The sequence below is a fragment of the Neofelis nebulosa genome, chromosome 3, assembly GCF_028018385.1.
Source record: "Neofelis nebulosa isolate mNeoNeb1 chromosome 3, mNeoNeb1.pri, whole genome shotgun sequence".
NCBI lineage: Eukaryota > Metazoa > Chordata > Mammalia > Carnivora > Felidae > Neofelis > Neofelis nebulosa.
In genome coordinates, this window is record NC_080784.1 from 21,455,803 (window position 1) to 21,478,911 (window position 23,109).

The 23,109-nt window shown below is 39.7% G+C and overlaps 1 protein-coding gene across 3 annotated transcripts in view; it reads left to right on the forward strand.

Annotated features, from left to right (window-relative positions):
• FGL1 (fibrinogen like 1) overlaps nucleotides 1-23,090 on the forward strand; it is a 54,518-nt gene extending 31,428 nt beyond the window's left edge. For 2 of the 3 annotated variants that reach the window (XM_058720070.1, XM_058720068.1), the window contains exons 2-8: nucleotides 4,800-4,879; nucleotides 7,073-7,253; nucleotides 14,746-14,905; nucleotides 15,162-15,259; nucleotides 18,515-18,603; nucleotides 18,796-18,983; nucleotides 22,734-23,090. In XM_058720070.1, the coding sequence (XP_058576053.1) occupies nucleotides 4,808-4,879; nucleotides 7,073-7,253; nucleotides 14,746-14,905; nucleotides 15,162-15,259; nucleotides 18,515-18,603; nucleotides 18,796-18,983; nucleotides 22,734-22,893 (948 nt within the window). In that variant the 5' untranslated portion in view covers nucleotides 4,800-4,807 and the 3' untranslated portion in view covers nucleotides 22,894-23,090. Of the gene's footprint in view, nucleotides 1-3,072; nucleotides 3,199-4,799; nucleotides 4,880-7,072; nucleotides 7,254-14,745; nucleotides 14,906-15,161; nucleotides 15,260-18,514; nucleotides 18,604-18,795; nucleotides 18,984-22,733 lie in introns of those variants that run through there. The other variant, XM_058720067.1, reaches the window with a different exon arrangement.
• The last annotated feature ends 19 nt before the right edge of the window (nucleotides 23,091-23,109 follow it).

Consider the following 23,109-nt stretch of genomic DNA (forward strand, 5'->3'; position numbering starts at 1 on the left):
ACTACTTTAAAAGAAATAAGCAAAATATTGTGTCTGTACCTTTCCTGGGTACATGAATGAGGCTTGACAACCCGTGGGCTTCTTTGGAGAATGATGAGCTGAGGACAAGGCTCTTTTGTTGGAGAATCGCCCTACATTAGCCTCTGATGATCTTTTCTGTGAGCCTGTTCATTCCTCTGGAGAGAAATCTCATGGTCTCTGGGCTGGAAAGTAGTGGGAGGAGTAGAGAGAGGGCTGCCTGGCTGCCAGGACAAATGGATCCTGGTGGTGTATGGAGAGGTACCTCAACCTGTGGAACAAACTACTCTCCCCTGACCTCCACTGTGCCTGTGGTCATGTTACCTGGAGCCTCTCTGGTTCAACTTCAGTGAACAGTGAGTCTTGCTCAGTATGGTACTGGCACAAGAACAGCCACAGAGATCAAAGGAACAGAACCCACAACCCAGAAATTGATCCACAAACATATGGCCAACTTATCTTTGACAAAGCAGGAAAGAATATCCAATGGAATAAAGACAGTCTCTTCAGCAGATGGTGTTGGGAAAACTGGACAGTGCCATGCAGAATAATGAACCTGGACCATTTCCTTACACCATACACAAAAATCAACTCAAAATGGATGAAAGACCTAAACATAAGGCAGGAAGCCATCAAAATCATAGAGGAGAAAGCAAGCAACAACCTCTTTGACCTCGGCCACAGCAACTTTTTACTAGACATGACTTCTAAGGCAAGGGAAACAAAAGCAAACATGAACTACTGGGACCGCATCAAAATAAAAATCTTCTGCACTGCAAAGGAAACAATCAGCAAAACTAAAAGGCAACCAACGGAATGGGAGAAGATATTTTCAAATGACATAACAGAAAAGGGGTTGGTATCCAAAATCTATAAAGAACTTCTCAAACTCAACACCCCAAAACCAAGTAATCCAGTGAAGAAATGGGCAGAAGACATGAATAGACACTTTTCCAAAGAAGACATCCAGATGGCTGACAGATGAAAAGATGCTCCACATCACTCATCATCAGGGAAATACAAATCAAAACCACCATGAGGTACCACCTCACACCTGTCAGAATGGCTAACATTAACAACTCAGGCAACAACAGATGTTGGTGAGGATGCAGAGAAAGAGGAACCTTTTGCATTGCTGGTGGGAATGCAAATTGGTGCAGCCGTTCTGGAAAACAGTATGGAGGTTCCTCAAAAAATTAAAAATAGAACTAGCCTATGACCCAGCAATTGCACTACTAGTATTCATCCAAAGGATACAAGTGTGCTGTTTCAAAGGGGCACATGCACCCCCAATATTTATAGCAGCACGAACAACAATACCAAAGTATTGAAAAAGCCCAAATATCCATCGATGGATGAATGGATAAAGGAGATATGGTATATGTATACAACGGGGTATTACTCCACGATGAAAAAGAATGAAATCTTGCTATTTGCAACTTGGATGGAATTAGATTGTTATCACGCTAGGTGAAATAAGTCAGTCAGAGAAAGGTAAATATATGATTTCACTCATATGTGGAATATATGAAACACAACAGATGAACATAGAGGAAGGGAAGCAAAAATATAAAAATAGGGCGACAAACCATAAGAGACTCTTAAAATACAGAGAACAAACCAAGGGTGCTGGTGGGGTGTTGAGTGGGGGAAAGGGCTAAATGGGTGAGAGGCATTAAGGAGGGTACTTGTGTTAAGCACTGGGTATTATATGTAGGTGATGAATCACTAAATTCTATTCCTGAAATCATTATTGCACTATATGTTAACTCACTTGGATTTAGAGTAAAACAACAACAACAAAAAGTAAGTCCTGTTGTCTGGCGGGGTGGGAGAAGCAGTATTCATGCACTGTTCAGGGTTTAGGTGAGGATGTGAATGCCAGGCCATCACCTCCACCCTGCCTTCCAAGCTGGCTGGTGCCTTCAGCCCTGCACCGGGGTGGGGCGCGGCAGGGCTGCTTAGCTTGCTATTTGTGACAGTCCCCACTGCTGCTGCTTGTTCCTCAGTTTGAGCAGTGCTGCCAGCTCCCCCTTACGCTTTGTACAACCTAAAACATGATGACATTGCACGCCAGGTGTTTTCTCTGCCCCCTTTCTCTTCGACCTTGTCAATTCATGTCTTTGCCATTTTTCTTTAGTCCTTTCCTAGCGGGGTATTGCGGGAAAGGAAATATAAATTCATGTGTTCAATCCAACCAAAACTCTCTCCTTTTTTTTTAAATTTATTTTCTTTTATTTTAGAGAGAAAGAGCACAAGTGGGGGAGAGCGGCAGACAGAGAAAAAGAGAGGATCTAAGCGGGTTCCATGCCGAGCATGGAGCCCAACATGGGGGCTCCATTCCATGACCCTGGGATCACAACTAAGCCGAAACCAAGAGTTGGACGCTCAAATGACTGAGCCACGCAGGCGCCTCAAAAATCTCTAACTTCTTCCTAACATTTACTTTCAAAAATACACTCAGCCCATTGTTCTCCCCTTGACCAGGATAAATATAGAGGAGGAAGGAGGAAGTATTGTCACTGCAAACAGACTAGTTTTACAGCAAGGAAAGCACATTTTCATCTCCGAGAAAGATTTTTCCTTCCTGGGGAAAATCTTTGTCAGAGACAACTACAAATTTACAGGGATCTCAGTAATAAGTTAGATGCTGGGTATACAACCATTAGCAAGGTGGGGCTTTTGCCTTCAAAAATCTTATTCTAAGCAGTTTTTCTAACTAGACATGTGAAAAACTGACCAAATGATAATCCTATCACTTGGCACAGTGCCTGGAACACAGCAGGCATGCAAACAGTGTTTACTGAGTGGATAAATGCTATTTTGGTCTGTAAATATAGTGGGGGGGGGTCACAGAGAGGGAAGTAATTAATTTTGTCTTGAGGGGTAGTCTGGGAAAGTTCAGAGTTTTTTTTTATATTGAATTACATACAGTTTCACGTATGCTTAATTTATATTGTCCTTAATTTCCCTTTTAATAGGTATTTTTCATTTCTTGCGTGAAACGTTGCCTCACTGAGGCTGCTGTGTTTATTCTTTCACAGTATGCAGCACAGAATGGAGCAGAGAGACAGCTGATAATGAATAAACATTTGCAAACACTACCATTCCCTTGGATTGCCTCTGCTTCAGGCCAGCTGCCCCCTCTCCTCCAGATTAACCTAACGTTCCTTTGGAAAAGTACGTGACTCAGGAACAAATAAATCACAGCCATGTTCAGGAGAGAGTCTGATGTTAACTGGAGAAGGCAAAGGGGGAGGGACTCCCGTTAGTCCATGCAGCCTGCTTCCCTGTGTATCGCAGGCATACGTGGATAACGAGGAAGGCTGTGTGGAGTTCAGGTTAAGGACTTGGGCTGTCAAGGTGGAAAGCCCTCAGCTCAGTTGCTGCATGTTCCATAAAGTGGCTGTGTGATCTTAGGGAAGTGACTTAACCTCTCTGAGCCATTCATTTGTATGACGGAGATAATGGTACTTGCCGTATGGAGTTATATGAGAATTGAAGAAGATGCTTATAAAATACACAGCGCATTTCTACATTCATACTAGAGCAAATGTCAGCCAGAAGTAAAATTATACAATTCAGTCTAGCAGACTATTACTCTCTGCAATGCACAAATTTCATGCTGTCTAAAAATTCACACTCTAGGGGCCCCTGAGTGGCTCAGGTGGCTAAGTGTCCGTCTGACTCTTGCTTTTGGCTCTGGTGATGATCTCACAGTATGTGAGATTGAGCCCCACATCGACTCTGCACTGACAGCTCAGAGCCTGGAGCCTGCTTCGGATTCTGTGACTCTCTCTCTCTCTCTCTCTCTCTCTCTCTCTCTCTGCCCCTCCCCCATTCACACTCTGTCTCTATCTCTCAAATATAAATAAACATTAAAAAATGTATAAAAATAATCTCAAGAAGTGGTAAAGTGAGTTTTCCTCTACAACTTGAAACAGAGCTGAAAGTCTATTATCTTGATAGCTTGCCTGTACATTAAGACATCAACTAAAACAATGTATATCACCTCTTTAAGTTGTATTTTTTCCCTTTCTTCTCTGAATACATATAAGCAGTCTTCCATATACAAAATAAGTGACTGTTCATTAGGCACGTATCCTATGCCAGCGTATCTAAAAATATTATGTCAAAGTTGCCCCAGTCTTGTCTGGTAGAAATTATGATTTCCATTTTACAAATCAGGAGCATTTTAGTAGGTTGCCTGGGGTCCCACAATGAGGAAGTGACTCAGCCAAAATATGGACCCAGGCCCTCATGTTTACAGAGCCTATGCCTTTTCTGCACAAGAGGCTCATTAACATTAGGACCCTCAAAGAGAGTCAGAGTCCCTTCTCTATTTCTTTCTTTTTTTCTTCTAATATTTATTTATTTTTGAGAGATAGAGCACGAGTCGGGGACGGGCAGAGAGAGAGGGAAACACAGAATCTGAAGCAGGCTCCAGGCTCTGAGCTGTCCGCACAGAGCCCCATGCAGGGCTCAAACCCATGAACCATGAGATCATGACCTGAGCCAAAGTCGGACGCTTAACCAATGGAGCCATCCAGGCGCCCCTTCTCTGTTCCTGAAGTTGAACAGGTTCGATCCTATTTGAGGTCACAGAGAGCATCATTCTGTGTGAGGGAGGCATGGGGAAGTCCAGGAGAATTTCCTTCAAGACTCTTAGATTAGAGACGGCGTGGCACCAGCATCCTGGATCGCCTCTGGTCTGAATGCAACTCTGGTCTCATGAAAAACTCACAGTAAATAAGTTAATGAAATTTCTTTTATTATTGCAGTCGTTTCGATGGAGAAAATGGCAAAGATGTTCAGTTTTCTGCTTGTCACCACTGCTCTGGTAATGGGCAGGAATTGCTGGGTAAGCTCATTTACTGATGTTTCTAGAATGCCTGCTCTGACCTGGATTTTCTCTTATTTTGCAGAAAACCAATAGTAATTTGTCACTGAAAAAAATTAACTAAGGGGGGGAAAATGAAAAGGGTTTGTGGAAGCACCTGCCACGTAATAGGCACTTACCAAGTACTTTCAAATTTTTTCTTAAAGTCAAAACCAGTATTTGCCATAAACAAGTAAAATCTTTTTGGAGTTACTGGGGTTACTTGGGTAGTTAATGTTAGAAGTTTAAAACTATCCATAGTAATTAAATTTGACCCGTGGCTTTCCCAAAGTTGAGCCTTCCAATACTGAACACTGTTAGTATAAACTAAACTATCTGACAGTAATTACAATGAACTCATGCCTTCCTCCACTCATAAGTAAAAGGGAGGAAACATTCATTTACTCGACATTCTGGGAGAGAGAAAACTCGTAAATGTTAAATAAACTCACTCAGACCATGTGTGTAGGCTCATGAAGATAGAAGATACTTGCCTTGTACTTTTAAATTGCATGCTGCACTGTACTTAACAATATCACAGCCAATTTCCACCTATCGGAAAGCAGCACAGGATTCCAGATACCATCCAGTGTTCTTGCTGTTTAGTTTTTAGACTGGTGGGAGTCAGGGAGCTAAGTAAGTAATTCTTTCAGAGTGGCTAAATCAAGGAGTGTTGAGGAGAGAGTACCACAAGCAAATAAGAAATGGTCCTAGAGCAATAGCTAGGAGACATTCAGTGACTTAGACTTGAAACTGGGAGAAGACCTGTACCAACAATTCTCCATACTCTTGCTGTGTGACTTCCAGTTTTGAGGTTGAATCTCTGTATTTCCAGTATAGGCCTTCATAGGAAGGGAATGTACCTCTTTGTCCCAAATAGAGTGTCCAGCTGTGCTATTCTGACCAGCTAGCAGAGTGCCTGGAACATGGTGGGTCCTCCTAATTACGGAAGGGCATAAGGCAGTACATAAAGTCAGGAACCGAGAGGCAATTGTAAATTGGGAAATATATCTGATGGCTGTCTTAGGCAATAACGTATATAAAGGTAGTAGTGTAAGGTAATTACACATGAAAATTCATAATTTCTCAAAAGTAAACATTTACACTCTTCGCAGGAGATCATGACATAAGTTGCAAATGGAGATGTCAAGGTAAGAGTGGAAAATGGGAAAAAAATTGTTTTTTGTCCTTTTCTCCCCACTATACCTCTAGTAACTCTTCCAGCCTTGAGTATCCAAGAGCCTTTATTGCAGCTTCTTGGCCTCGGTACCTCTTCCAGGAGACCCACCTATGCAGCTCACCTTCCCAATTAATCCCCACCACCACCACCCCCCACCACCCACAACATTTGCTTTCTCTTTGGAGCATTCTCAGATGCCAGTTTAGAAAGGAGCTGATTAATTCATGCACAGGCAATATTCTTGAGGTTTTTGCCCTTAGATAGGTTTTGCCTATCTCTAAGAAGATAAATGACTTAACTGGAAAACTCAGGCTCCTCCCATCCCTGTCTGAAATAATTGAAAGAAAAACAAAAAAGCAAAAGTTAAAGTGTCTTCAGTAGAATTTCCAGTCACAGGTAAATGGGTGACACACTCAGGGATATGAGGGTCCAAATTAGTATCCTCTTATAAAGGTGACCACGTGTCATCAGATTATAAGTATTCAATTAAATTTTTAAAACATTAATACCAAAAGGTCATTCAAAAGCCCTGTTTATTTTAGAGACTGACACACTAGCAATGCACAACGATGCTGTCAAGAAAGCATTTTTGCTTTCTTGTCATGTAGAAACTGAGAGCAGGGATCTCGAACTGGATTTGAATCCTGATCCCTCCTACCCACTGGAACTTCCTGGGCAAGTTTCCTCACCAGGATGGAGCCAATTCCTCCCTCCTGGAATCATTATGAGGATAAAATAAGATGAGTCTAAAGCTCTTTGTGTAGTCATTCAGATTAATTCATATTAATATATAATTTCTAGCTCAAGCACTTTACTATAGTCATAATTACATATTCTTCATATAACAAATAGTATCAAATAGCATCAGTTTCATACCATGTTCTGGTTAGAATAATATTCTGAAATGGGAGCTGGGGACAAAGTTGAATCACTAATTTGTCCAACTTGTTAGGCATTTATTTCCCAGTGAGAATGAGATTCACATTCCTTTGCAGGCTCTAGAGAACTGTCTCCAGGAGCAAGCACGACTCAGAGCCCAGGTGCACCTGCTCGAGACCCGGGTCAAACAGCAACAGGTCAAGATCACCCGGCTTTTGCATGAGAACGAAATCCAGTTCCTCGATAAAGGAGAGGAGAATATTGTCATTGACCTTGGAGGCAAAAGGCAATATGCCGGTCAGAACTTATTTTTCTTAAGTGTTTCAGTAACTTATGACCCACACCCCTGTGCAATGGTGGTGCTCATTATTTGGTCACTTCAGGTTTTGCTAAAGAGATTTTCCTATTCTAATAACAAGCAGCATGAACATTATACCAAATGTGAATTTGGTATAAATTTAAATAATTTTTTTAAATTTTTTTAAAATGTTTTTATTTATATTTGAGACAGAGCATGAGCGGGGAAGGGGCAGAGAGAGAGGGAGACACAGAATCTGAAGCAGGCTTTAGGCTCTGAGCTGTCAGCACAGAGCCCGACGCGGGGCTCGAACTCACACACTGTGAGATCGTGACCTGAGCTGAAGTCGACGCTTAACCGACTGAGCCACCCAGGCACCCCGGTATAAATTTAATTTTATCCTTTTCTCTCTCTTATCTCTGAGGGGATATTTAATGTCAATGCTAAATATCTTAGAATTTCTGTAGTTTAAAGAGAGATCAAAGACAAGAGATTGTTTACATATGGTGTGCAAATGACATATCTGAAAAATTTTACAGTTTTGTTTTTGTGTAGCATTTCTCGTTACATTTATACAGTTTTCCCTTCCGAGTCCCTTATGTGCCTTAGGGTAGTAAATGAGGTAATAGAATAAAAGGGCAGAGAAAGAAAAAGGGATCACAATTATTTAGGGAAATACAAGGGTTGTTTTTATGTGCATATTTTACGGTTTGATAATTTTCCTTTCAATTAGGTCATTGTTTCCACCCAGAAACTTAATGATCTTAAACTGTCAACACATTCACTGCACATATCGTTATTCTTTATAGAGAACTATTCATTTGCCTTCCTCCAGGCATCTTTTAAAGTAAACAAACCATAGTTGTCAGTAAGGAGGATGCCATTTACAGCACTTTGTTTATACGTCTGCTCTAGCTACTGGGATGATGTATTATAATTTCTTTGTTCATGAGTCTATCCTGATCAATTGAGCAGGCACCTCATTAGGAATGATGTCTCATCATTCTTTCTTCCCTGTTGCCCATTAGAGTACCTGGAAAATAACAGAGCCTCACATTTATGAATGAAAGCAAGGTAGTACAGAAAGATAGGAATAGCTAAATAAGCAAATATAAGTTGGAAAATATATCTGACTGTAATTGAAAAACTACAGAGGCTAAAGAGATTCCAGGCTGACAGAATAAAGACATCTTTATTTTGTGTTTCTAAATATACTCATCAGTGAAGCATATAAGAATTATGAGAATTTTAGAAACTATGCTTCAATGAAATGTTCCCTTTTTCTTTCTTTACCAAGAACCTAATCCCTTTCTGGTCAGACATTTGCCCAGGGCTCCTGACACTCTGTTGTCCAGTCACTTGATCCCTTACCCTTGATTCTTGGAATCCAACTGCTTTTCCCCCTTTCCGGATCAGACAGAGGCCTGTGGTAGAGGGAATGGATGTAGGGTGATGATGGCTCGTGGCTCGGCGGCATGGAACAAAAAGGAACCAAAGACAGCTCGGATAAAAATAGGCTTGGGAAACAAAGAGACTGTCTGAAGCAATCTCAGGGCAAAGAACAGGAACTAGAACCTCAGAAGACAGCAGTGAAAGAAGGCTCAGGAGAGCAATTGAACAAGAAGTACAATCAGTTGACATTCCTTGAAGACGGTGATTCTCAGCCAGGTCTACAGATTGAATCACCTGGTGACTGTTAAAATGCTGATGCCTATGAAGAACTGTGGAGGGTCTGAGGTTTTACTCCATTTGCAACCTAAAGAGTTAGCCTGCTTTGGTTTCACGGGTGTTGGCAGAAGATAAGAGACTCCTGGGTCCGAGACAAGAACTTCATGTTTGTACCAATATCCCTTGATTGCAAATACTAAGGAAGCAATGTGGAGAATGTGCAGGCAGTGGGCTGTGTCCAGGTGAGGAACCCTGAGTTTAGTAAATCTCAATCTTTTATAATGGGTTACAAGCAAATCTGCCCAGTCTTTTCTCCTTTGCAAGAGAGTTATTTCTATGAAAGTGGGCAGAAACTAACCTGCCATCTGCTCTAGAGGGAGACACTGTCTCTATCTTATAAGGCTGTTTATTATACAAAGATCCCTGAAAAAATAGTCCAGAACATATACTCTGCTTGCAAAATATGCAGGAAGGCAATTGACCCATGGGACACTGTCTACAAATAGTGTCCAGGTTCCACTCCAGACCAATTAAATGAGAATCCCTACAAGACTGCAAAGGATTTGTGCTTCTGCTGATGGGTGTGGATGAGATTGTTCAAGACCAGAATCAGGTCAGGCTTCTCCCCACATTTCTTCCCACAGGCTGAGGAGGACCGAGATTTCCTGGGGCCACCTAGTATAGAAGGCTTTACTTCTTTTCAGATAGGAGGTAAGGCATTGTAGCAATTGAATACCCTTTTCATTCGACGAATGTTGAGGCCTAATTGTAATGTGGTCATTTATCCACTCAGCAGGTTTCAGCTACCTATCCTGAGACTGTGGAAAATGTAAGAAACAGATGTCAGGGTTGGATCTCACTGGATTAATCAGGCCAATCATTGTTGATAACAAGGTTGATTCAGAGAAGGGAGTAACCAGAATGGCCAAAAAGCCATTTGACTGATGACTTTGTCTTATGGACTGAGTTGTGTGCACCCCCCATATGAGCTTCATATGTTGAAGCTCTAACCCCCAATGTCTATAATATGATTGTATTTGGAGATGGCCTTAAAAGAAGAGATTAAGTTAGAATGAGGCCATTAGAATGGGCCCTAGTTCAGTCTGACTGGTGTCCTTATAAGAAGAGATGACGGCGGCACTGATGCACAGAGGAAAGATGATACGAGGCTACAGCAAGAAGGCAGCCATCTGTAAGCCAAGGACAGAGGGTTCAGAAGAAACCAACGCTACTGGCACCTCATGTGATTCCAAAAGTAGGTACACAGCTGGTCACAAGGACAAGGAACTGATGGATGCAAGAGAAGCACCATTATTCCAAATTCCAAACTAAGCCCCAAACCCAGGAACTCTGAACAGGATGTGAACACAGATTCAAGTGTTCAATAATGGCAGGAGGCAGGTGATTGGATGTTTGTTACTAGGACTGTGTATGAGAAAACTCAGTCGTGGGAAGGCTCAGGCTTAGGAGCTGAAACTCCAATCCCTGTGTCAAGAAATGACAAGAAGTGGGAGACAAGAAGTCACCAAGGAGTAAGGCAGGAATCAGTTACTAGAAAATGAAAATACCAAGATCAGAGGAGGCCTGACTGTATAAACAGGAATTGGATGGAAGAGTCATATGGTCAGGGTCTATACAAACCATTGTAGGGTGTGTGTGTGTGTGTGTGTGTGTGTGTGTGTGTGTGTGTGTCTGTCTTGTAACATTATAGCACATGAAATAAGATAGATGATAGACATTTTCTGGTTTGGGATATAACAGCTAAAAAAAAAAAAAATCCAGGGGGGCACCTGGGGGGCTCAGTCAGTTGAATATCTGACTCTTGATTTTGGCTCAGGTCATGATCTCACAGTTGTGGGATCGAGCCCTGCATTGGGTTCAGCGTTGGTAGGAGCCTGCTTAAGATTGTCTCTCATGCTCTCTTTCTACCCCCCTCCCCCACCTCAAAAAAACCCCCCAGAAGTTAGTAGAACTATGTAATATTATTCATATATGATGAATACAGTATGAAATATATAGTTTAATTGTACTTTATTTTGTAGCATATAGACAAATAGTACTAAAGAGCCTGCCAAAGGCAAACCCTTGATAAATATATAATAACCATAAATTCCAAAAAGTATATATTTAACATAATATATAATATTGTATAAAATATATAAGAACTTGCTACCAAAGTTTATATTTTTGGTCTCCTTAAATTAAAAATATCAAATGTTCATTGGGGTTCCTGGGTGGCTCAGTCAGTTAACTGTCTGACTTTTGATTTTGACTCAGGTCATAACCTCACAGTTCGTGAGTTCAAGCCCCACATCAGGCTCCACCCTGACAGTATGGAGCCTGCTTGGTATTTTCTCTCTCCCCCTCTTTCCCTGCCCCTCCCCTGCTTGTGTGTGTTATCTCTCTATCTTAAAATAAACAAATACACTTAAAAAAATTAAATATTCGTGTACACCATCTGTAGAAATATAAATTTCTTTTTTCTTATTTACAAGTTACTATTTTATTACTAATTTGTTTTCTGAATTCTAATTCATCTCATGGTCAAAAACACCTAATTGCTTATAACCTAGCAATTTGTGCAGATAATGCACAAATCATGCGATTTTATACAACATATAATTAAATGTATCTTATTTTGAAGTTTTTGGCTGCTATTAAATTATGTACTTAAATTAAAAGATACCAAATTCACATTAATTGGTGATAATTACCACAGCCCATGGCATCACATCTGTTCAGCCAACAAGACCACTGGTTTAGCCAGATCCCCTCCTGCAAGGCCTTCAATCTTTACAAGACAGTCACTTGAGGCATGTGTAGTGATTAAGGTGTTGCCTCTGAAGCCTGGTTTGAAAGTCCAGCTGCCCATCTTGGTAGCTGTAGCCTTTGGGCAAGTTACCTAATCTTTATATCCTTCATTTTCCTCATCTGTAAAATGGGAATGATAAGAATGGTTCTTTGTCGTAAAGATTCAGAGTTAACACATGTAACATGATTACAGTAGCATTTCATACAAAAGAGGTGCTCAGTGAATGTCAGCTATCTATCCACATTGTTATATACTCTCTCCCTTGTTTTCAGAGGAGAGAGCCTACCCACCCTACCCTTCAAGAATCCTGCCCTCTCCAAGGAACCAGCATCCTTTCTTCTTGTTTCCTTTCTAATGTCACGGGGCAGGTGGGGATAAAGAATGGCTACAGCACGGCTAGTTCTAGCATTTCCCTGCATGCCTTTGGGGGCAGCTGAGCTCATGCTGGCCTTTCTTTGAATTTAGAATGTGGGGTACTTAGTGCCTTCTGACTTCAGCTTTGAGCTCAGCCACCATTGTGGGACAAAAGGGAAAAGTCCATTTGGCAAGCTGTCGTGTCACTTTGTGAAGCTTAAACATTCAGAAGCCTTCCAACATGGCTTGCTTTCTGCATGATCAGAGAAAGCATTCACCTCTTCCAGTTTAGCACAGTGTTTGTCAGAGGGCAGGAAACCCTGGCCTCACTCTAGTATTATGTAAGCATCCAAAAATCCCCCTCTTTTTTTTTTTTTTTTTTTTTAAGTCCCAGGACCATGGAGCTTTCTGATCCTGCCCTTGCCTGCATATTATCTGGGGAGTTGAGTGGGTCAAAACATTTTGAAAATCATAGTTTCAAATATCTAGTTAATGTTTTATACCCTACATTGTTTGAACTTCCTGCTGTGGAGGTGCAAGTCCCATTTTCACATTTCCCCAAGGCAGCCTCCTTATTTCTAACTTCTTTCATATGAGCAATTTTGCTACTCATGCTTCTTTGAGGTTTTTTAATTTGTTGGGTATTTTTTGGTTTTGATTTTTTTTTTTTAAGTTGAAAGCTTTGCTCTGGATCTTAAGTTATGTTTGGATTTTTCCTCTGGGAAGAAGGACACATTTTTAAAAACACAAACTTGCAGTTGGCATAAAATAGAAACAAATAGAAACATTGGCTCCACATGCTATATTCACAAAGTTTTCCAGAGGCAAATGCTATAGCTAATCATTTCCATATTTGCCTGGAAAACAGCCTGAATCTTTGGAGTCTTTACTATTCAGATCTTTGGTAGGAGATTACATGTAAGCAAAGAGCTCTATCCTTAACAGGGTTAAAATCTGCTTACTTTAATGAAAAGTGTTGTACAATCTACTTGACCACAGAATGTAAGCTTTTGAGCAACATTGAACTAATTTTAGGTGATGTTTTTCTTCTTGTTTAATTGCCAGAAAAGGACCTCTTTCTCTCTCTTTCTCTTTTTTTTTTAAGAATCCAACACGCACAAAGAATGTGCTTCTGAATCTCAGATATAAATATACGAATATAGCCTAAATCATCACAAAGATGAACATCTCACCACAGCAGTAGTATATGATTGGTCTTAACCTGGTGAGGGCTTCAGAAAGTGACAAAGCGTTAGGGGCGCCTGGGTGGTGCAGTCGGTTAAGCATCCGACTTCAGCCAGGTCACGATCTCGCGGTCCGTGAGTTCGAGCCCCGCATCAGGCTCTGGGCTGACGGCTCGGAGCCTGGAGCCTGTTTCTGATTCTGTGTCTCCCTCTCTCTGCCCCTCCCCCGTTCATGCTCTGTCTCTCTCTGTCCCAAAAATAAATAAATAAAAAAAAAGTTGAAAGAAAAAAAAAATTAAAAAAAAAAAGAAAGTGACAAAGCGTCTTTATTTTCTTGTCTAATTCCTACCGCCCATTCCATCTTTTTGGCATGCAGTATATCTCACTTGTAACAAAATGGAGTTGTGACAATTTGGCATCAAAACAACGAAAAAGAAGAAAGAACTTTAAAATATGCTAGCAGAATGGAATTATCCAATCAGGAAAAGAAAAGAAAAGAAAAGGTTGTTTTTTTAAAGGAAGGAAATTAACAAAATGCTAAGGGTAAAATGTGAAAGTCAGCTATAATTTAAGTTATAGTGTTTTTACTCAAAACTCTGCAACTAAGTATTCTTGAGACGATCTCTTGACGGTGGCCACCTACTTCAATCACCCCTTACACAGCTTCCTGGATGTTGAACCTGTAGTGAGGTCCATACTGCCAAATTCTCTAAAAGTGTGTACAAATCAGCCTAGATGAGACCCAGTGGATGTTAATTTATTCTACCTTCAAGTCGTTTAAGAAATAGATACTACTTTTTGGCGACAGACTGGTAGGTATGTTTGCTTCAAAGGTCAAAGAAATATCCTGGCAAAAAGAATGTGGGGATAAAAGGAATAGCAGAAGCTTGCGATTTTTAGCAAAAGCACCTAAGAATGCATGGACTGTTGGAAATTTCAGTGGGCTAGTAAAAAATCTGCTGAAACTGGGAAGTTATAAGAATCTGACAAGAAGATTACTATTTTGAATTCATCTCCAATGTTCAGGATGATTTATAATGCTGTAAGTCAAGATAACCCGTATTACATTATTTGCTCGAGGTTCTATTTCTACTTTAATTTAGCTTCATAGGAGAGATAAGTTCTCTTATTCTGTCAGATAAGGCTATAAGTTCCACTTAAATATGCTATGATCGATTGAACATATATAATTTTTTAAGTGTTTACACAAAAATCAGAAATGAGAAACCAAATCCCTGTTTTATTTCTTTTTTATTTTCATGATCATGTCAAGGAGATAAAATTAAATACTAGAAAAGGAAATAAGACTTTCCTAATATCTACTGGAAGATATACAAGATGCAATTTTAAAAAGCTGATTATCTACACCATGTGTTTATCTATCTCCATTGGTATTGAGTAATCTTATCCAGAGGCTCCTATGGGGGAAAAAAGGCATATAACTAATGTTACATTACCTTGTTTTGCAAACAGACTGTTCGGAGATTTTTAATGATGGGTATAAGCGCAGTGGATTTTACAAAATCAAACCTCTCCAGAGCCCAACAGAATTCTCTGTTTACTGTGACATGTCTGATGGAGGAGGATGGACTGTAATTCAGAGACGATCTGATGGCAGTGAGAACTTTAACAGGTGTGCTAATTATGATGCAAGGATTTATTTGGAGTAGCATGTGTGAGATTTGTAACAAGTAAAGCGTTTTTATTATATCCTGAGGTCTATAATTAGAATTTCACTCTTTCCAAATAAGAATACTGAAAGTGCATTTGCTAATCAAAAAAAAATATTGGGGGGGGCGGTAATTGGGGAGGGTGGTGGGCACCTTAGTTACTACTGCAAACGTCCTTTTGGGTTCTGCTAAAATCAGCTTTCATTTCAAATTTTTTAGAGGCTGGAATGACTATGAAAATGGCTTTGGAAATTTTGTTCAAGAAAATGGTGAATATTGGCTGGGTAATAAAAATATTCACTTATTGACCACACAAGGTAAGGTTTGTCTGATATCAAATTCACTTGAAGTATAGTTAAAACACACACACACACACACACACACACACACACATACACACACACACACTAAAGGGGCACCTGGGTGGCTCAGTCAGTTGAGCTTCAGACTTTGACTCAGGTCATGATTTCATGGTTCGTGGGTTTGAACCCCACTTTATGCTTTGTACTGTGACAGCTCAGAGCCTGGAGCCTGCTTCAGATTCTCTGTCTCCCTCTGTCTCTGCCCTTCCCTACCCCCATCCCCTCCTCTCTCAAAAATAAATAAGCATTAAAAATAAAAATAAAAAACACGTTAAAATGTTTTCTACTAAACCATAGGCAATGGAATGAATTCAGTAAGTGCTGTGTTTTGCAGATGCCAATGATCCCTTTCGAGCAACAATCCCCTTTATAAAATGTGGCCACTTAAAACTGGGACTAGAGGCAATGAAACTAGATGTGGGCTGAGGTGGGAGAGTTCTCATCTATTTATTTTCAATTTATGGAAAGGAAATGTAGTGTCCTAATCCTTCTTTTTTTAATGCCTCAAATTCCTCAAAATAGCCATACTGGGTCAACTATCTATTGCCATAATAAGTGTGTAACAAGCTACTTCAAGATTTACTGGCTTAAAGCCACACTCTTGTATTATTCCTCACAAATCTACAAGTTGGCTGAGCGGTTTTGCTCATCAGGTCTGTGTTCTGCTGATCTTGGCTGGGCTTGCTCATGGGTGTGTGACCAGCTTCCGGGTCTGCTGGGAATTTAAGGGGGAAAGAAGTAGACTCAGTGGAAGGAGTTAAAAGTCGCATTGCAAACGTTGAGGCAAAGAATTGGGCACTTGGGGCTGTTTTATACAAATACCCTAATAAATATCCTGTCTCCATCCCCATCAACTTTTAATTTGAAAAATTTCAAAGATACAGCAAAACGGAAAGAAGATTCAACCTACCACCTGGATTCTACACTACCATTTGCTGGTTTTTTTTAAATTGTTTTCATTACATACCTATCCATCCATCAAGCCATTTTATTTTATTTTATTGATATATTTCAAATTGCAGACATCTATACATTTCCTGCTATGTACCAGTGCATGTGTGTCTTCTCCTAGAGTTCAGTATTTGTCTAAAATATCATTTGATGAATTTTCTCAGCTTCTCTTTGCCATGTTCATTTACTCCAACTCATTGCCTTCCTTGCCTCAATTGTAAGTCTGAGATTGTAGTCAGCCCCATTCGGGTCTGATTTAGAATGTTTCATAAAAGGCAATTGTATTGCTTAACAAAGCATGCTATATCACACTGGCAATGCATTAAACATAAAAGCAAGGGTTTGCTTGTTTCATTCAAGTTAGGGAAAGTGACTGGTGTTTTTATATCCACAATTCATAAGTATAATTATAGGGATATAATTATAATTATAGGGATCTTTGAGACACTATAGAAGATGAATAATCCTAGAACCCTGCTTGTCCTTCTTGTGATCAATGCTATCTAAATTTATATAAGATTTCCCTTCCCTCAGTGTATTTATTTTATTTTATTTTGAGTATTTTATGATATACATAACATTTATCATAGTGCCTTTTTTGCACATTAATATTTATCGGGTTTCCTATCGAAACTATGAAAACTCCACAAAGTAACCCTTAGCTCCTTGCAAATATACAAAGTTCAAATTAGTTGTTAAATTATTATTAAATGCTCATTCACCCAGATGCACTTTGCCAACACATCTGCTTCCCTTTCGTGTTTTAATGGGTACCCGGGCTGCTACTGTCATGACAGCAAAAATGTATTTATCAGTTCTAGGTTTCACAACCACATATCACATCATCCCAAGGAAAAGCATGCCTTTGTCCCTGCATTCTTTAATTGTGAGCGCACCTAAGGCTAGTGAATTTCCCCTGAAAATAGCTTTATCTCCATTACATAAATTTTGACTGCAAGTGTTTGCAATAATATTAATTTAGGAATGGTCTATAATGGCCTTTTTATTTATTTATTGTCCATAAAGATATTTAGATGGTTACCTGAAACATTGAGACTGACTTTATAGCTCTTCCATAATGCAAGGTATTTAACTTAGCCTGCCATACTGTTCTCATCCACTTCACAGTCTTGGCTCACATAACCATTACTGCCCTTCCATCAGATTAGAGGGGCCTCTTCCAAAATTCCACCTTAGAAAGCTCCATGGGGGGCAGGGCCTGTGGTACTAAAGCACCAAGGTCACTGGAAACCTACACTCCTCCCACACTCAGTAAGGGGCAAGCTGGCATTTCCTGCCCAAACAACCCTGAGCTTGTTTCCAAAACCTGTTCATGCCACTTCTTCATCTAGCCCCCTTGAGAAGATGGTGTTACTGGTGTGCACATCGCTGAGCCTGAGGGGAGGTAAAGCAACAACTTTTAGTGTGGGTGTAAACAGAGCTTGGATGTGCAGCCTAGAAAGTGCACGAACGTGGTCGAGGCCCTTTTTGTGTGCATGACGGAGACAGAGATAGGGATAGGAAGAGAGGAGGCCGACCACAGACAAGACCTGGATGATGGGGCCAGAGGGTCTCTCTCCCTGGGCCTCCATGTTCTGGCTTGGATCCCAAGGAGACTAAGACCGTAAGTTCAAACCTGATCTTCTAGGTCATTGTGAAATTTTATTTATCGAAGTAGGAGGATAGAACATATATTATCTAACAGTTTGTTTGACTTATAATTTTCTGGTTCCTGACTCTTCAAAAAAAGAGAAAGAGTAATAACTGTGATTCACAAATGATGGGACAATGGAGAAAAGAAGATGGCTTGACGCGACCAACTAGTTATTATTTACTTTTAAGATTAACATTCTTACTGAAAGTAAGAAAAAGAAGATAAATGTTTAAACTTCTTAAAACTTCTCTTCTTTCATTGTTAGGCTTCTTAATCCTAATTAATCCTTAATCCTTAAGCTAAATAATAACTTAGTTTCTGTTGTTCTTTGTCAAGTGAATTGTACTAGACTTGACCTATGATAAATCTAGTAGAAATTTTCCACCTTCAATATTATGTTCCTAGCTCTTTTCAAGCAAAATACACAATGAAATGTTCATGTTGTAAATACAATAGAGCCACTGTTTATTCTTTGAAAACGGAATGATAGCAGAAGGAAACAGTTTAAGTAAAATAGAGCTATGAATTATTTTTAAAATTCAATAAATCAATGTCATCTCACACCTCAAAAATATCCTATTAATTCTTGTTGTTTTTTTTTTCAGGAGACTACACTTTAAAAATTGACCTTGCAGATTTTGAAAAAAATAGCCGTTATGCACAGTATAAACTTTTTAAAGTTGGAGATGAAAAGGTAGTAAAATTTTCAAATAAGTAACATTATGAATTAATGTATAAAATATAAACCCTGAAGTCAGTGGAAACAAAAATACATGGTAGAACCTGTCTTTTGTTTATTAAATAAACATATTATTAACTAACATTAATTATTAAATTATCATATTACAGTGACAACTGATAGTGGAACTTGCCTCTTTGTCTTTAGAATTCCTATGAGTTGAATATCGGCGAATATTCTGGAACAGCTGGAGACTCCCTTACAGGGAATTTTAATCCTGAGGTACAATGGTGGGCTAGTCACCAAAGAATGAAATTCAGCACACGGGACAGAGATAATGACAACTACGAAGGGAATTGTGCAGAAGAAGATCAGTCTGGCTGGTGGTTTAACAGGTTTGACATTTTATAAACACTATTGTAATGGCGTTGATGATATCTCACTGGTGGGCATTAATTATAACATGAGGTAATGTTGTCTTCTTTGTAGTACTGGTATTATTATGTAATCACACTTACTAGAATTCTTCAGTGATGAAGTATTTTTGAGGATTTGTTCATTGTGTGCATTAATAAAGCTTGAAAGGTGTTACAGAAATAAATCAAATTACTACTTCTGCAAAGATTGTTTGCAACCTGAACTATGGGTGAGTTATCATAAATAGTTGGCCACAGATTGACATGAAAGAATAGGGAGCATTTATCATAAGAGAAATATTTTCAGTGTTCTAATAACCAGTTTGGTCTTTACCTTCTCTTATCACGTGATGGCCATGTTATTTTTGTAAATTTTTCGATGTAATACTACTTTTAAATCACAGTGACTTCCACTGAGCTCCTCTCAGTGCAGAAACTTCCTCTACAGTATTCCTGACACTTAATTCTACCCTCTGGTTGAATACTTCAGTGTTACTTTATCAGCTAGCTCACTCTGGGTTTTTTTATTGTACTAAGTTTTTCCTTTTATTCATCTGAATTCTGCCTTCTTATACTTCACCAGATTTTCTTCTCAGTAGTTAAAGAGCAATTGTAATTCCTTTTCAACATAGTGCTGCAGGCAGTGGATGAGAAGACATTTATTGTATTCCTCAATATTTTCTCTCCTCTAGGCCAGATGTGCTTGACTCATTGAACTGTTCTCCACCCAAGATGGTTTCCAGACAGCTCCCTTTGTTGTAATTACAAAGTTTAGGCAAGAATGGAAACTTCATACAGTCTCCCTTAAAAATAACCTGATGCGTCTGCTGTCTGCAAAGCAGATGTGCCCCAACTGTTAGGCAGTGCATGAGTTTTGAACGTCTTCTTTTCTTGTTAGAAAACAAACACTACTTCAAAATGTCTGGACATTTAAATTTTCCATTATAGAATCTTTAGTGAGTATTCCTGGAGTGTCAGATTTTCCAAATTATTGAAGACTATTCATTTAAGTTCCAAGTCCAAATTTTAACCTTTTTTTTTTCTTACATAAGTACTTACAAAGCATTTTAGAATCCTGTCTTATGAAGTAGAGGTATATCAGGCATATGTTAACTTTCCTGAAAATCATGGGAGTCCTCCCTGTGAGCATTTGGTGATTGCAGGGTGCTGGTTTTAGAGTTGTAGATTCTGCGGGGATACAGCTAGTTGTGGGTAGTGTGGTGGGTCAAGTTGAAACTCAGTGGTTGTAAAATCATTATTTTCTCTGGATTTTGCTTTTGTTTTTTACTCTGTGTCACTTTATAAAATTTTGGTCGCTTGTAAAGGAACTAGAGCACATACATCAGTGAAAGAGAACAGAGAAACAAAGGTATCATCCCTACTTAACAAACCAAAGGTGATGATAGTCTTTTCCCTAGTGGTTTTCTTGTTCTTTTAAAAGGCCATCTTTGTCACTCTCTCTTCCTCCTCCTTTTACTTCCCCTGTCCTTCTAAGTTAGCATTATGTAAAAATTATCAGCATTATATAAAACTGACACATAATTCACTAAGTTGCAAGCATCCCTTAATGTTTGATTTTGAACAGAAGTGCATATACAGAAAAAACAATCATATCAGTCCATATTACCATGTACCTACCTAGTTGACTTGGCTTGGATTGCGTCTAAATGACAACTGGCACACATATTAACACAGGCAAATAAATAATTTACTTGAGTTTCGATATCGGGGTTCAGAGATGACAAAGAAAGGTAGCTACTGAGCTGGAGCTGCCTAAGAACTCATCATTATCCGTGAAGTCAAATGAGATGATATGTCTGTAGAGGTGGAAAATCAGTAAAGTTAGAGAAAAAGTCAATTGTTCCAGAAGCTTGGTGCTACGTCTACAGGTCTCCTTTTCTTGTAGTTTAATCCTATCATTTTCTTCCTCCTTATCCTTTTTTTTTTTTTTTTAATCCTATAGTTCTTCTAACTTACATGAAATGTTGGCACTTCATAATTATTACTCACTTACAAAACGTTCTTTCTCCACATGGCAAACCGGTCACTGAGTGTTGATGTGTTCTCCGCTCTGCATTTGCAAATGCATTCACCAACAGAGCCCCAACCATCTCCCAGTGTGGTTGCAAGTCCTGTTCCAGAAACTGAAAGATGCTGGACAATTGGTCTCAGAATAGCTAAGATGTGGGGCACCTGGCTGGCTTAGTCAGTTAGAGCATGTGACTTTTAATCTCAGGGTCGTGAGTTTGAGCCTCACATTGGGTGTGGAGCCTACTTTAAAAAATAAAAAGAGGGGTGCCTGGGTGGCTCTGTTGGTTAAGCGTCCAACTCTTGATTTTGGCTTCGGTCATGATCTCGTGGTGTGTGAGCTCAAGCCCTACATCAGGCTCAGTGCTGACAGCACAGATGTCTCTAGGAAAACAGAGATGGGCCAAAATATATATTCCAGAGGCTAAGTTTAGAGTATTTTCTTTTCTAACATTACCTTTCAGGTAGTTTTAAAAACACAGTAGGCTTTGACATTTGCAGAATCAGCATACATAGTTTCAGATTTAAATTAGGAGATTGTCAGGATGGTCGGCAGGAGCAAATCACTAAGCTGGTAAGTGGACCAAGCCAACCATTCAGCATCTATGGGTAAATTATATGCTTTTTTGATTTAATAGTTTGGGTACTTTCCATAGAGTTTTCAGAACCGTCCCTTGCAAATGTTCTCCTTATATCCTAATGTCTGCCATCTTTTCGTTGGTTAATCAATAAAGAAATAAGTAGTGACTCATTGCTAACAGTACACAGAAAATTATCACATACGCCTAGCTATCCATATCAGGGACAAAATTTACAGATTTTAAAGGAGGAAGTGCGACATTTTTAAAATGTATGATGAGCTAACCCACTTATCTAGATTGGAAAAATAGAGGCTAAAAAATTAACTCCGCAACTTGGACAAATGATTATGGGTCAATTTCTGGGAAAACTTTAAGTGGTGGTTTAGGTTTTGTTTGCTCACCCTTGAGGTTAAAATAATGGATATGTTGGCAATTTTTAAAAGAGGGGGGAGGGAGTCTGCAGCACGAAAGCTAAATCTTGGCAGCGGAAAGGTGAACTCGTAAGTGCAAATTATCCAGGGAAGCTGGTTACTCGGCGCCATGCCACACCCTGTTTCCTTAAATCATACCACTCTTGCAAAGGCCAAAGGTTACAAGGTCATGTTTTCGTTTGCTTGCTTTTTTGTTTAAAAGCTATTAAGACCAGAAATGCTTCTTTTACAGTACACGACAGGTGACCTGGGCTATATCCTGAGTTTTGTTAGGGCACACAAACCCATCAGTTAAACCCATCTGCCGTAGAAATCTCCCGCCTTCTGGAAACTAATAAACATTCCCTCGTTGGGGCGCCTGGGTGGCTCAGTCTGTTGAGCATCTGACTTTGGCCCAGGCCATGATCTTGTTCGGGTTCGTGAGTTTGGGCCCGCATCGCGCTCACTGCTGCCGACACAGAGCCCGCTTGGGGTCTCGTGTTCCCCTCTCTCTCTGGCCCTCACTTGCGCGCTCTCTCTCTCTCTCTCTCTCTCTCTCGAAAACAAATAAAACCTTAAAACTACATAAATAGATAGATACTCCCTTGTCTGAAAAATGGCAGAAATCATAGTCAAACGCTTTTATCAAAAAGGCTTAGGAAGGAGCTTTCTAGTCTGATTGTTTTCTGTTTATTTTCTCTTCCCACTAGGTGTCACTCTGCAAACCTGAATGGCTTGTACCACAAGGGCTCCTACGCTGCTAAAACAGACAATGGGGTTGTGTGGCACACCTGGCATGGATGGTGGTATTCTCTCAAGTCTGTGGTTATGAAAATTAGGCCACATGATTTTATTCCAAATATTGTTTGATTTTCCCTGTTGGGCTTTCTTTCTGCAATTCGTCTCGCTTTAAAGTGCTTTGAAAAATTGGACCTCTGAACGTATACATACACACGTAGATGGCAACTGTTACGTGTGCTACTTTTCATTCCTACTGACCTTTATTACTTATTGCGCTTTCAGCACAGCAAATACGTGAGTCCTTCAAATAAATACAGATTATTGAATTCCTGCATGCAGAAGTTT